Source organism: Arvicanthis niloticus, chromosome 4, assembly GCF_011762505.2.
Source record: "Arvicanthis niloticus isolate mArvNil1 chromosome 4, mArvNil1.pat.X, whole genome shotgun sequence".
NCBI classification, from domain to species: Eukaryota; Metazoa; Chordata; class Mammalia; order Rodentia; family Muridae; genus Arvicanthis; species Arvicanthis niloticus.
Window position 1 is genome coordinate 46,898,023 of NC_047661.1, and position 14,632 is coordinate 46,912,654.

The 14,632-nt window shown below is 40.3% G+C and overlaps 1 protein-coding gene across 1 annotated transcript; it reads right to left on the reverse strand.

The window, feature by feature from the left end:
* Positions 1-651: 651 nt before the first annotated feature.
* Ssr3 (signal sequence receptor subunit 3) lies at positions 652-13,868 on the reverse strand. Its single transcript, XM_034500235.2, has 5 exons — positions 13,645-13,868; positions 12,589-12,715; positions 8,837-8,935; positions 4,012-4,143; positions 652-3,033 (listed from the first exon to the last, which is right to left on the reverse strand). Exons 1-5 carry the CDS (start codon positions 13,775-13,777, stop codon positions 2,967-2,969), a joined length of 558 nt encoding a protein of 185 aa, XP_034356126.1. The 5' UTR covers positions 13,778-13,868; the 3' UTR covers positions 652-2,966.
* Between the last annotated feature and the right edge of the window lie 764 nt (positions 13,869-14,632).

Below are 14,632 nucleotides of genomic sequence, written 5' to 3' on the forward strand. Positions count from 1 at the left end.
AATTCATGTCAGGACAGATCACACTTGCCCAAACACACTGCTAGTTCACTACAAAACCAGGCCTACAAGCCATACACCTTGTACGCTAGTCCACAGCTCTTCTGAAGAGATTTTTTTTTTTTCTTTATAGGGCTGTTTTACACTCAAGTGTATGAGATTTTCTGAGTTAAAGGAAACAACCTACTCCACAAAATAGTCATGTGATCTTCATGTACACATTGTGGCACGCCTGCCCTGCTACTCCAACTTCCTCTACCTTCAGCTACTGTGCATGTACCTACCTACACATATATAAAATTAAAAAAAAAAATTAAAGACCCCCCCCATGCTCTTATTAACTACCTAAGACTCCAAAATAGGTGGGAAATAAACAACATGCTCGTACTCTTCATACATGCACACGTGTACATTCATACAAATCCTTCCTACCGCATGCCTGGTGGGAAAAGCAGCGTGAGCAGGAAGGCCCAGCAGACACATAGCAGCACACTATGGCAGGGCCTGACTGCTCAGTACTATAACTGTGCTGTCTGTCCCCGCCTCAGACATCTGCCCAGTGACTTCAACGGTGCACTTACATGTGTAGGAAAGAGGTCTAATATAAAGCATGTAATAAATATTATGGTTCACATAAAGAATTACAGAAAAACACAGTTTTAAAAACAAAGTTTAATCATACTTATTAATAACAAGACTTTTTTTAAAATGCAGAGTATAAGTTCAACTTCCATTATTTCAGTTAACTTCAAATTATCCTTTCCAAATTAAAACAATACAACAGGACAGTTGTAAATTTAAATCCAAGTCTTCTATTAAGTTATAAATGAGTAAATCACAACATAAAAATGCTTAACACTAAAATTCTACTTATCACACATATGAGGAAAAAAAAAGACTGTGAGCATTCTGAATGTCCTATGTTACTGGCGTGATGTATGGCATCCTTTCATGGTACAAACTTAGCCACAGGATTTCACTGTCTGTCTTACTGAACACTTCATAAACCTATGTGCAGCATTTATGGTAGAGGTTAGAGAAGAGCGCCCACACTTCTAAGTATAAAGAACCGATACACTGATTCCTTAAAGGGAGCTAATGATACGGCTAATGACTCCACACACAGAAATTTGGTAGCAGAGTTAGAGGACATTTTAAGAGTTAAAAACGAAGATAGTCACAGGAAACATTCACGACAGAAGAAAACTACATAATCACTCTCCCAGCAAACTTTTGGTTACTAACTAAAATTAAAATTTTGAGGCTGGCATCCCTATTTCACCATTCTTGAGCTTCTGACCATATATAGAGTCCAGTAATGGTGGGGACTTTCACGCCATCTACACAGGCACCGCCACCTAGTGGCAAGTTCACAGCAGTCACTTAGGTGTTTGGTTCAGCTCTGGTAACAACTAGATGGTGTATCAAATGATCATTTTACTAGGTAAATGCACTGGTACACAAAGTTACCAGCCAAATGCCGATTAAAATAAAGCAACAAAACAGCCTACCCCATGTACTTTGCTTTGAATCTCTCATTTCCCTGTTCATTCCACATTGCCTGGAAATGACACTCAGGTAACAATGATTCACAGAAAAGAACTGAACACTTGGAGATAAAATGATTCTCAACGCAGACAATAAGGAGGTAAAGTTAACAGGCTCCTCCTGAGTTCCCTAAGTTCTTAGCACAGACCATGGAAACATCGACCAGCACAGAAACAGCTCTACTCCTCATAAACATCTTTACAGTTGGAAACAGTTCGTATGTTCCTCTTAGTTTACAAGCAGAAACTAGATATTAGTAATTTCCCTTTGAGGTGGCCTTTACAGAAAGTTCCTGGGTGTGGTGAACAGCAAATAGGAATATGAAATCAGTGATCATAGTGTTGTGTTTTCCAAACTGGGAAGTCACAGCACACAAAGACAGAATCTGGACATAATGGAACGGAGAAAAGACATGGGGGAATGACCTCCCAACAGGAGGCTACTCTTAGCTGGACCCCTGAAAAACTAATGTGATCAGCATTTCACAATTGAAAGGAACCTTGAGCAAAAGGAGCTAAATTTATTAAAGTCCTCATGGAAAAATGCTGACAACCATTTTAAACCACTGTAAATTCCTTGGAGAGTCCAAAGAATTCCAGGGCTAAGTTCACAAAAATTCTTTTGGTCTCTCATTTGTCAGTAATCAGGATAGAAATATTCTCTCACTTAATATTATGCCCATGGTGCCGAGAGCCTGGTCACAGAAACAATGATTCCAGTGACTTCACACATCAAACCAACATGGCAGGGTCAAGCTGACCTCCCTGGCCACCCAGGGCCAAAGCCATACAGCTGAACAGTGTGTGCTTCAGCCTCACAGGCCAACGCTCATAGGCCTAGGTACTATTTTTAGATTACTACCTTGGCTGCCTTTCTTTTAAAAAAAAAAAAAAAGATTCTGCAAGTTTCCCTCCCTCAAATTGGAGAGGCCATGGTTTTAACTTTGAGTTATTATAAATTACAAATTTGGAGCCTTGTTAAAAAAAAATGAGGCTTCTGTTTAATCCCTTAGGAAGAGGATTCGCTCTAAGATTTACAGTTCTAAAAGTTGTAATATTGTGCTTGGAACACAGAGAACCAGTTATTAACTTCTTCCTCCTATTATAAATAATAACAGCTCAGTCCAGGTTACCATGACCTCTGACAGTTATTTTCTCCTCGTGATTAGAGCACATTGCAAGACTTCTTGCCTTTTAATAAATGCCCTGGTACTCTGAGTTTCCCTTTCCACTCATTTAATTTCAACAATCTGTCAAAAAGAGCCAATAAACAAACACTGAATTACATTCTACTGCATTTTTAAACCCTCAAACTCCAGACTATAAAAATATCTTATGTGTCTCCCAACCTGGGCCCCCTGATGCTTTCCCATATACCACAGGCCACCCCTAGATACAAAGGCAGGGGCCATGCTACACGGTCTATTTGGAGCCAGTAGACAAGAGGGCGATGAGTCCAGATGAAGCACTTATGGACAAAATGTAGTTCCTGCAAGAATTTAATGTTAAGGAAAAAATGAGACCTCCTACATTAGTTTTTTAACAATAAAAGGGCTTTTCTTTACTGACACAAATATGTAGATGTAGATGTACTGTCTGTGAACACAATTTATAACATGGGAGGCTATAAAACATGAAAAACTACCCACAAGCAATGTGCTTCAGTACTGAAGACACTTGAGACAAACTTAGAACAAATAATAACAAAGAACACATCCTAGTTCCATGTAACCCTCATGGAAAGAACTGGTCAAAGAACATGCAGACATAAGCAAAACAGTAAAGGGGAAAATCCTCAGGTCAATCAGAGCGCTGCTACAGTCAGCCTATAAGGCAAGGAGCTTCTGAAAGTTCCTGGCTATTTACAGACTGAGCAAACCATGTTGGGGGCACTCTGGCAAGGTTCACCAGTATTCCCAAAAGATATGAGTTGGAAGGTGTCTGATATTTTATTACACCATAAGCTCTGATTGTTAAAAAGTCTGGCTGTATTTTTCTGGATAACACCTTTGATAAAAAAATTACTTTAATAAAAAACAAATGACTCTTGACCAAAGCTCAATTTAAATGCATCTTGAACACTATGAAGATGTTATTAACTGTGCAATTTTAACTACCCTGGCCAGCACCTAACCCACAAAGCCAGCATATATGAGCATAACGAACTAGTGAAGACAGCGCATTTACTCTGACTTTGACTCCTTGTAGACAGGAAGGCAGACCAAGTCAGACAGTGTAATACTGTAATAATGGTAAATATACACTATTTACCATAAAACTACAATTTATAGATTTAAAAAACACTAAGCCAGAAACTCTTAAACTCTAAGTCCACAGACACCTACCTCTAGTTAGTGTTATTTAACTGACTCTGGGAAGTTTTTGTTTCCACTAGCATACCAGACAGCTTAAAAATACAACAAACTACTGTTTATAGGATAACTTCTGAAAACTCTCTAAAGGATACACTGTGGGGTTGAAGTTCTTCAGTATAAAGAAGGAAGCAACAATAACCAGAACCAGGAACAGAGTGTTGTTATAGAAGATGGAGAATGTTGTGGCTTCATAATCGGCAACTTCATTCTTCTTCCACAGGATTCTAGAGATACAAGTCAAATAAGTTTATACACGTGATCAAAACCTTGACATACCAAATGGTTCTCATTCACTAAAAAACAAACCTTTCTTTGTGTCCAAGAGTGAAAATGCACTTGCGGTATTAAATTTAGAGCAACTTATCTCCCTTTTATCCCTACTGAATTCTGTAGGGTAGACGCCCTTAGATCTGCACTTAAAACTTGGTCTCCGTGGTTGGCATACACAGGCTTCTCTGGCTTTAGCTTCTCTAGAGGCAGAGCTTGAACCTTTAGTTTTACACCCTCAAGAGAAAATGCCACGAACACAGCAGTCACAATCTCACCAGGTCTACCTTTAGTTGTCTTTACTGGATTTGAACAAAGAATCTATATAATCTTAAGGAAGATGTTTTTAACTTCCATAAAATTCTTACTTTTAAATCTGTTTTAAATGATCCCATATTTATCTGCCTTTTATGCAAGAGGCCAAGAGAATGTTTCAGAATGCTTGTGATTAAAGCAGATTTTATTCCATTTGGCTAATTAAGTTTGCAAAATCGTTTTTTTAAAGACTAGATTATACCCCATTTGTAGGGTATGAAGTCAAACTGATCTAATGCCTAAATAAGTTAACTGACTGGGTTAAGACTTGCTTGTCTTCTTTAATGCAACAGAAAAAAAAAATGTTGAGAATCCACCATACACAGTACAGCAGCTACGTTTCCAGAAGCATTTGTATATAGGTACAAATTATTATACTTGGTTAAAGGCAAAAGGCTGCTTCACTGTGGAATCATCATCAAAGATTAAAAGTCCAACCTAAGATGCTCTGTCCTCCCAGGAAAATAGTCTACTCGGAGGTCAGATGATGCAGATCCAGCCCCCCGCCCCGCCCCTCCGGCGCCACCCCACCACCACAGGGACAAGTAACTGACATTTCTACTTAGCACGTGCTCTAACCCAAATCCAAGAAGCTTGCCATAGGAGCTACAGTAAGGCTACTACTATCACCCAGTCTTCACTATAAACTCTGTAGTCTCATATACACGCTCTATTTCCTTGTTTTATAAAGACCCCCTACTTAAAAAGTATAGCCAATAACATTCTGATTTCAAAGAAGAGTAAATGTAAATCTGAACTGGAGAGAAGACATTTTACCACTCTTACACTGCTCCAGGGAAATCAGGCATAGTAAGCTGCATAGATCCAATGTACCTGAATGCTAAAAAGTACTCAGAATCAACACAGCTATTTTTAACTCTGGCATAAGACCCAGTGAGCTATGGCATGCTTTTATTCTGCTGATTAAATCATCCCGGTGACATCTGAGCAGGTCTCCCTAACTCTCTTCGTGCCATGACCTGAAACAGAATCACCTCCAAAACAACTGAGATGAAAGTCTGACAATCCAATCCATAATGATACCCCAGCTCCCATATTACATCAGGCTACAATAAGCCAGGACCATCCAAATGTCTTTGGAGCATTTCTAGTCTACCACATACTGGTTATTTTGAAATAATTAAAAAACTCCAAATATATTCATTACCAAAGTTTCTACCAAAGCTTCACTAGTAGAAAATTTAGCTTAGGAGAGTATTTCCTAAGCAATCATTCTTCAGGGACAGCCAACTATGACAAGAGAAAAGGGGAAAAAGAAATTGTTACAAGCAGATACTGTCAAAAGAGCTTCAGGAAACCAAGAAGGAAGAGTCACACCTAGGAGCTTGAATCTCTAACTCGCCATTGCTTATTTCCATCCCTGAGTGGCAAGATACAAACATGCCAGAACAGTCAATGGCGCTTAGAGAGAACAACAAACTGTTGCACCTGTTCTTACATCAAATCTCTTGGAAGCAACATATCCTCTGGAAACAACTTACCAAATCTTAATGAGTCTCTGATCTGCTATCCAGACTAATCATGAATCTAGACCTGGGTAAAACTGTTTCTGAGGGAAATAGTAACAACACTCACTTCTACTGTCGACAACAGCAATTTTATAATCTGCACTTTATACACTGACCTGACAACTTTGAGAAAGCTAAGCTAACAAATGGCAAAGCGATCTCACTCCCACTGCTCAGACTCACTGGTAATGACCACCTGAACACCACACTGAGAGAAATTCTGAGACATGTCCCAGAATGAAAAACCAATACACACATCAGACTGGGCAAGTCTGCAGTGGACAGGTGAGACCTATTTGCCATTTCCAACATGACCATCTCCAAAATCTTGACTTTTGTGTCAAGTACTCTGAAATTTATACAACTATGATATGTACCCCAATTTAACAAATATTGACCTACACAACTCAACAAAGGCGGTTTTATGGTTCAATTCTCCAACTTTTATTTCTACTCAAAATTATGCAACAAAACAGCTATGTAGCCAAACCTCATTACTGCTCCCTACAACAGGCCTTCAGTGCCATGACTTTAATATCATGTCCTTATTTTTATAAAATATTCAAAGAAGATAATCATTTTGTTAATGTTCATTAAGTTACTTGGTGTTCCTTAAATTAGGACCCACTTGATGAAGTCCTTCCAAGGGCCAGTGCCAGGAAGTCTTCTTTTCTGCAGGGCTTGCATGCTGCCTTCCATCAGAGAGAAAACAGCATGAGCTCACATGCTTCCTGAGCGCATGGACTCACAGGTAAGAACAATGCTCAAATGCTAGAGGTAATTCCACAGTCAGCATTTAAACAGCTGTTCTTGCTTTTAAATGCTTATGGTGTTATAAAATTCTATTACTGCACAAGGCCCACACAAAGCCTTCCTGGAGGAAACGCAGTGAAAGTGCTGTCCCAAGGCAGCTCTGTCCCCAAAGCAGCATGCTAATGCTTAAGGTCCATGAAAGCAAACCACATATCCACCATGCTGCCATTACACATCTGGGCACCCACTCACCATGCTGCCATTACACATCTGGGCACCCACCACACTGCTATTACACATCTGGGCACCCACCATGCTGCTATTACACATCTGGTACCTTTTTGGTTTTGTTTTGTTTTGTTTTCTAAGCCCTGGTTATCTTGGAATCCACTCTATACACAAGGGTAGCCTGAACTCACAGATTTTCTTGCCTCTGGAATTAAAGGCTTGGAACATCAATACCTGGCCCAATCTGATAACTCTTATGCACCAATTTACTTGATCAATTCAGGGCTTAGGCAGTTCATACTGTGTGTTGGGGTGTAAATACACATACCACCACAACCTCAAGCAACAAAGGACAAACCTAGCTCTTTCTTTCCCCCAGACAGTGCATCCAGTATTCATAAACGCAGGGACACCCCTAGGGAATCTTATCAAAACTACTAAAAATGTTAACATACTACCCTACAGACGTGGGTTACATGACATACAAGCTCTGCTGCTTCCTAAATCCCAGTAAGACAGTTACTGGCATAAGCTTCCAAGTTGGACAGTCTGTATTACCATGGATCTATGTATCAACAGCCAAGTTACCAAGCCTTCTTTTTTTTTTCCCATGAGATTCAGGCAGTCACACGGGGAAAGCGGGATTCGAACTGGGAGAGAGAGAGCAAAGGGCGCGGGCTCGCCCTCTGGAGGCCACTGCCTAAGCCACTGCGCCACTGCTCGTTTGCTGTTACCAAGCCTTCTGACGCTTGTTTTCCTTGAGTGTAAAATGGAGATCACAACAGCACCTACTAGCTCACTCTTCATGACTGTGTGGTTATAATTACATCATTTGCCCTCTTTCCTTGTTTTCTATACACCTCACCCCCCATGAATGCCCCTGTGCTCCCTTACAAATTCACAGCCTTTTTCTTTAACTGGTGGAGGTGATGGTATATGTCATGTGTATTCCTAACTATAAAAATATGACCTGTTCGGTCTGTATGTTATTTTATGTATGTTTTCAGACCTGACTATTTGGTATTGGCTAACCAACTGGTGTGAGCTTCCCTGGTAAAGACACACTGTTTTTCCTGCTCTCAGCATTCCTTAGTTGGCTGTAGTTCTTTGTCGGGGCTAGAACCTCCTGAGTGTTCCCCTGCTACATCAGATTGTCTATCTGTATTTTGTTCAGGTCACCCATGTTGATGAGATTTCATGAGTGTAGCTTCTCTGACATCTTTAGTAGACTAGAATCTCACAGCAAACTTCCTGTTCTTTTGGTTCTTAGAATCTCTCTCCTCTCTTCAGTAACAATTCCTGAGCTGTGAATGCAGGAGTTATGTAGCAGATACCTTACATGTAGTTTTGCTTTGGAACAAATCAGCTGTATATAACTCAAAGAAAACACTCTAGTGGTAACAAGAATTCAAAAAAGTCAGCCATTGCTGTCACCACTGCTACTATTTACACAATTCCAACACCTTTAATGAGAATTTAAAAACTGTTTCTTCCCAAGGTTTATGACAATCACTTTAAATAAGGAGTCAAAGAGGGGTAGAGAGACAGATTAAGAACCCAGCACTCATGGCCCCACCTGTAATCCCTGTATTATACCCTGAATGAACTCCTGTTATTCCAGCTCTGAGAAAACAGAAGACAAGAAGCTGCTGGGCACCAAGCCTCGTGGGTTGCTCCCAGGTTCAGCAAGATCCTCAAAGGAACACAGTAGAAAGTGACAGAGAAACTAACCTGAACTGTCTTCTGATCCCTGGCATGTCTTCTGGCCTCTAATGTGTACACCTATGTGTACACACACACACACACACACACACATCCCCCAAACCTTTCATCTTTTTCCTTCCGGGACATCTTTCTATTATCAGCTTCAGAAAGTTTTCGAGTCACTTCTTTGGAAACAGCATCCTCCCTCTTCTGTGCTACTCTGAAAGAAAACACAGAAAGAAAAACGTTTCCACATGCTCTAGAGATGAAAATCAATCTCAACAAAACACTCTGTACTCTTATTTTCTATTGTCAACTGAGTGATACTTTATATTTCAAGAAAGCCAGCTATACAAAAAGTTCCAAGTTTATTACAGTGTACAAACCTAAGAGAAGTTTGAGAAATTCTCAATATGTGGTTTCTTAGTTATGGGATTTGATTTCTGCTTGAAAGGAAGCATTTTCCAAAGCCGAAATATTTAATATGGCATAAAAGTCAAATGATATTAGCACAATTCAATTAGGAATCACTATAACTACATTTTATTTTCCCGAGGTTCACAACTTGATGTTTTATGAATGATCCAATTTCAATTCCAAGTAAACTACAGAATAGACAACTTGATTTAATACATGAAGAAAAATAACAAACTATCTTAAAACTATGCTTTTAACTCCATTCCAAAGGACAATTTCATTTAAAAGAAACAGTAAAAGCATGGTCAGAGGCTGACCATAACATTTTTAGTTAAATTAGCCACTGGTTTGAGTTAACACTAAGTCAGACAGAAATGGCTTGAATAAGAACTCAAGAACTCAGATCAGAATATGAAGATCTTAGAGAAGTATGTGAAACATTCTCATCAGCTGGTCATGATAGTAATCCCAGCATTTGGGAAGTGGAAGCACAAGATCAGAGATTAAAGGCCAGCCTCAGCTACATGATACCTTGTCTCAGAAAAAGTATACAGATCAAAACAACAACAAAACCTACAAATGAATTTATCATGGGGGTTACTAGAAAAAAAAAAGATAAATTTAAATAAAATGTAAAAAGTCCATAGACTAAGACACTTATATTCAACAAAGTATATTTTCACAAATAAGAGCTACCCTATAGAAGAGAAAGTAACTTTCTATAGAGTATGTATATACTATAGAGTATGCAAACTTTCTATAGAGTACCTACCAGACCCTCGGTACTACCACTATAAGAGCATTCAACATGACATCCCAACAAGAGAGAACACAGAAACAGAAGGAAGCCAAGTCGCTGTGTTCAAGTGACTCATACTGCCACACTGTATTTAGTTCTAGTTAGTATACCCAGGAAAACTGGAGAAACTAGGATGGACTTTAAAAGAACACCCAAGATCATTCATTTGAGGCAATGGGTTTCTGTCTTGATTCAACCACAAGAGCCTCTAGAATCTAGAGTCTAGATGCAAGGTAAGCATAGACAGTGGCTGAGCTGCAGGGGATCATAAAGGAGAGTCATACAAGGTTCTATTCTGATGGATTCACTATCCATAGATGTCCATGTCCCATAAGAACATAGTCCAGAACAGTAGAGACCAAATGAGCTGAATCTTCAAATACCAGGTAGTAAAGAAACTGCCAAGCAGAAAGATGACAAAGAAGACCTGCTGAGTCTGCTTGTCTAGCAGAACTTCAATCATGAAGCCCAAGCCTTTGCATGCACAGAATGACAGCAAGAAAGCAGCTGAGGGCACTCCTGGCCGATCTCTTAAATAAAACCCTGCTAACTGAAATCATAATATACTACTAATTACTTGCCAATTACAAGAGCCAACCAGAAGCCGGGCGGGCGGTGGTGGCGCACACCTTTAATCCCAGCACTTGGGAGGCAGAAGAAGGCAGATTTCTGAGTTCAAGGCCAGCCTGGTCTACAGAGTGAGTTCCAGGACAGCCATGGCTATACAGAGAAACCCTGTCTCGAAAAACCAAAAAAAAAAAACCAAACAAACAAACAAGAGCCTACCAGAAAGACAACCAAATAAAGAATGAGCAAAGTCAGGCAGGAAGTCTCTGCAAAGGTTTTCTGGGTCTTGAAATAACAGACATGTAAGAATAGAAAGCAAGGGGTCCTGAATGAAAGTAAGTACAAGACACACTCAAGGGATGACAAGAAGGCTAAGTCTAAGTCTGAAGGCTTAGGCTGACTCACAGGAAGGAAGCAGAGGACTTTGATTTTAAGAACCTGAAACAACATTTGGTGTTATTGTATTAGAAAAAAGAAGGCTATGATGTGTTAAGATAGTTAACAAAATAAAAATGTCAGATAAAGAAGAATATATTTCTTCCCAGACATTTGGCTAAGATATGTGATCTTTAAAAATGATGATGATGATATACTTTGCCTGCTTGTGTATCTGTACACTACAGGCATGCCTGACACCCAAGATCAGAAGGCATAAGATCCCCTAAAACTAGAGTTACAGACAGTTGTGAGCTACCATGTGGGTACTGGGAACTGAAACTGGGTCCTCTGGAAGAGCAGCCAGTAAGTGTAACCACTCAATCACCACTCCAGCCCCTCATGTGTGTGATTTTTATCCCATAAAATATAAACAATGCAAGGAAAAGTATCATCAAATAGCTTTATACAGTACATTCCAGAGCATACTCTACATTTTTGTTCCAAGAGACCAGATGGAGACTGCTATATAAGTCTAAAGAAAAATAATTTCTCATCAAGTGTGGACACTGTGAGAGATTTTTAAAAAGTCAATAGATAACAAAATTAAAATCAGAATCCCTATTGCCTTAAAAAATTACTTCAGAAGCTGGAGAGAAGGCTCAATAGCTAAGAGTACACCTGATCTTGCGGAAGAGCTGAGCTCAGTTCCCAGCACCTCCATCAGGTGGCTCAGAACTATGTGCAATCCCAGTTCCAGAGATCGAACGCTCTCTTCTGGCCCCTCAGGCAAGGGACACACACCAAACCACACACACAAACACAGTTCAAAAGTAAATTAAAAAAAAATTTTTTTCAAAGAAAAAAAACAAACCTAAAAGGCCCTATTGAATAAACAAGAGAATAGCCTGCTACACCCTCCTGTTTTATCTTTAGGAAAGCAGAGTATACAAGTGCTTAAAACATAAACATTTACTAAGGTAAAACCTGGGTTTTCAGGGGCTGGAGATACGGCTCAGCGGTTAAGAGGACTGACTGCCCTTGAGGTCCTGAGTTCACTTCCCAGCCACCAAATGGTGGCTCACAGAATATCTGTAATGGGATCTGATGCCATCGTCTGATGTGTCTGAAGACAGCTATAGTGTACTCATATTTAAAAAGAAAAAATTGAATTAAAAATAAAACTTGAGTTTTCTTCTCCTAAAGCTATTAAATAATTTGTCTTGTAATATATGTGATCTTGAAATTCAAGAAATATGGTTGTCTTCTACAGTGAATAGACTTACAAGATTTTAAAAAAAATGTAACTGGCATTGAAAATGTCAGAGAATTTTTAATTTTTTTCCTCCCAAGATCCAATGCGATCTTCTGGTGTGTCTGAAGACAGCTACAGTATACTCATATAATTAGTAAATGGGCAGTTCAGAACAATTTCTAGAAAGAAATTCATTGAGTTTTGGAAGCATTCATTTATTTACTAGATTTGTTTTTCTGATCAAACTATCAATTAAAGACTAGGATTAAATATTCAAACTCCACCCTCAACACCTATGTCCACTGAAGTGTCAGTCATATGACTCAAAAGGTTATCAATTCTCCAGGTACTACTCTCTTCACAAAATATATACACATTTCAAACTAATGCTTATAAATATAAACCATGTTTAAGAAGACACCCTGCCATAACATATGCAGGTTGAGGTTAGAGTACTTACTTGTGCTTGAGAACAAATTTTACATTCTTGTATGCAAAGGCTACCAAGTAAGTGCTTACTAACGTCATCACACTGTAGAGAACAGCAGACTGGATAAGATCCATATGCCATATTCTCCAATACAACCCTGAGATAAGACAAAAGGAAGGGACACAAAACATTACTACCCCATTACACATGCCTGCTAGATTAACTACAGCTAAACCAGGTAAATGAGAGTCAGTAAATCCTACCCAAGATCTGAACAACTTCACTAGACGTGAGATAGCCAATACACTGGGTTAGTCCCAGTTCAGGGCTTTCCCAGTTCAGAAAGTTAGGTTGTGGGGATATTGCCAGTCTAGAAATTTCTTCATCTTCTAACTTGAGAACAAACTGGGAGTAGGGATAACAAATAAGAATAAAAATTTCATTCATGGACTACTATAAAAATACAGGCCATTTTAAATCCAATGCTGTCCCGAAACATTGGTTAACTTGCTGACGTGGCTGCTCTCTTGAAATCAAAACAATGCTTTTTCGGGCCAGTGAAACAGGGGGCTCCACACCACATTCACTGCACGCTGAGTTTTTTACAAGGCCAAAATAACAAAATACTTTTAGATGTGAGTGGCCTGCAACCCTGCAGCAGTGTGGGTCAGGAGACAGGAAACAGTCTTGGCATTCAGGCTGGCAGTTTCTCATTCAATCGACAAGTCTAGAGTTGCTCTCAAGGAGTTACTGAAATCCTAATCAAGGCTGATCTCGGACCTCTGGCATGGCCTAACTTGTCATTCTGCACGTCAAGAGGATGCTCATGGGTGAGAGGAGGTCTGCCACGGGCCACGCTGCTAATTCAGTGAAGATTAGAGGTGGGTCTCCCACCGGGTTCATTAAAGACCTCGTAGTGTCATACAGTTGTGAGGGGAAGGGCAGTGTACTAATGAGAGGATCGGGGCCAGACCCCGCGCCCGGCTCAGAAGCACACCACGAGTGACTTCCCGAGGGCGCTGCCCCCGTCACTAGGCCTCCCCGCCGCGCCCGCCACGTCCCCGCCGCCGCCCGCCCAAAGCTCACAGATGGGGATGGCAGACACGATGAACGCGTTCCCGAAGAACAGCGCCGACGATTTGGCCGACAGGTTGCGGCTGAAATCCTGAAGGAGCAAGTCCTCCTCGGACTGCTGCTTGGAGCCGCCTTTGGGAGCCATGGCCGAGCTGAAGACTGGAGGCCGGGAGCAAGAAGACAGGGAAGCTTAGAAGGCCTCGTGTCCCTCCGCTCGAGCCACGTATCCCTCCCGCGACCCGTCAGCGCAAGGTGGAGGCGGGACTCCACAGGCCACGCTGCTTCGGGATTGGTCAGCCTGCCGTCGCTTCGCAAGCCTCGAGACACGATTGGGCATGCGAACAAAACTTCCGCATCCTTCAAGGTACGTGGCTCCTCAACGCCACAAGGAATGGAGGGATTTGTAGTTTAGTGTGTTTTTGTGGCCTTCAACCTAACTCAAGCTGATCTCTCATTCTCCTGCCTCAGTCTCAAGAGGCAGGCTTGGATACTCCGTTTTAATTAATTAATAAATAACTTTATTGGTATTTCATTTCACATGTGCACTTTTTATTTCTCTTTTAATTTATTACATTGATTGGTTGGTTGATTGATGATTGATTGATTGATTGATTGATTGGAGGGCCATGCCACAAAGTTGTCAGAACACAACTTGAGGAGGTCAGTTCTCTCCTTTCACTTTCTGGGTCCCAGAGAGTGAACCAAATTGTCAGGCTTGTGTCTTTACCCTCTGAGCCATCTGCATGGCCTGGGTTTAATTTATTGTTGTTGTTGTTGTTGTTGTTGTTGTTGTTGTTGTTATTACATCATTTTAATCAACGAAAACTCTTAGTCACTGAAAGACTCTCTCTCTCATTACAGTCCTTGGAAACCGGAAAATAGAAATACTCTTGTGGGTTCAGGACATACATTCAGTAATTCAGTGAACATATGGACATATGGTTAACCCTGAACACTGGAGAAGAAAATTATATCTAACACTTGTATACACTCATCATGT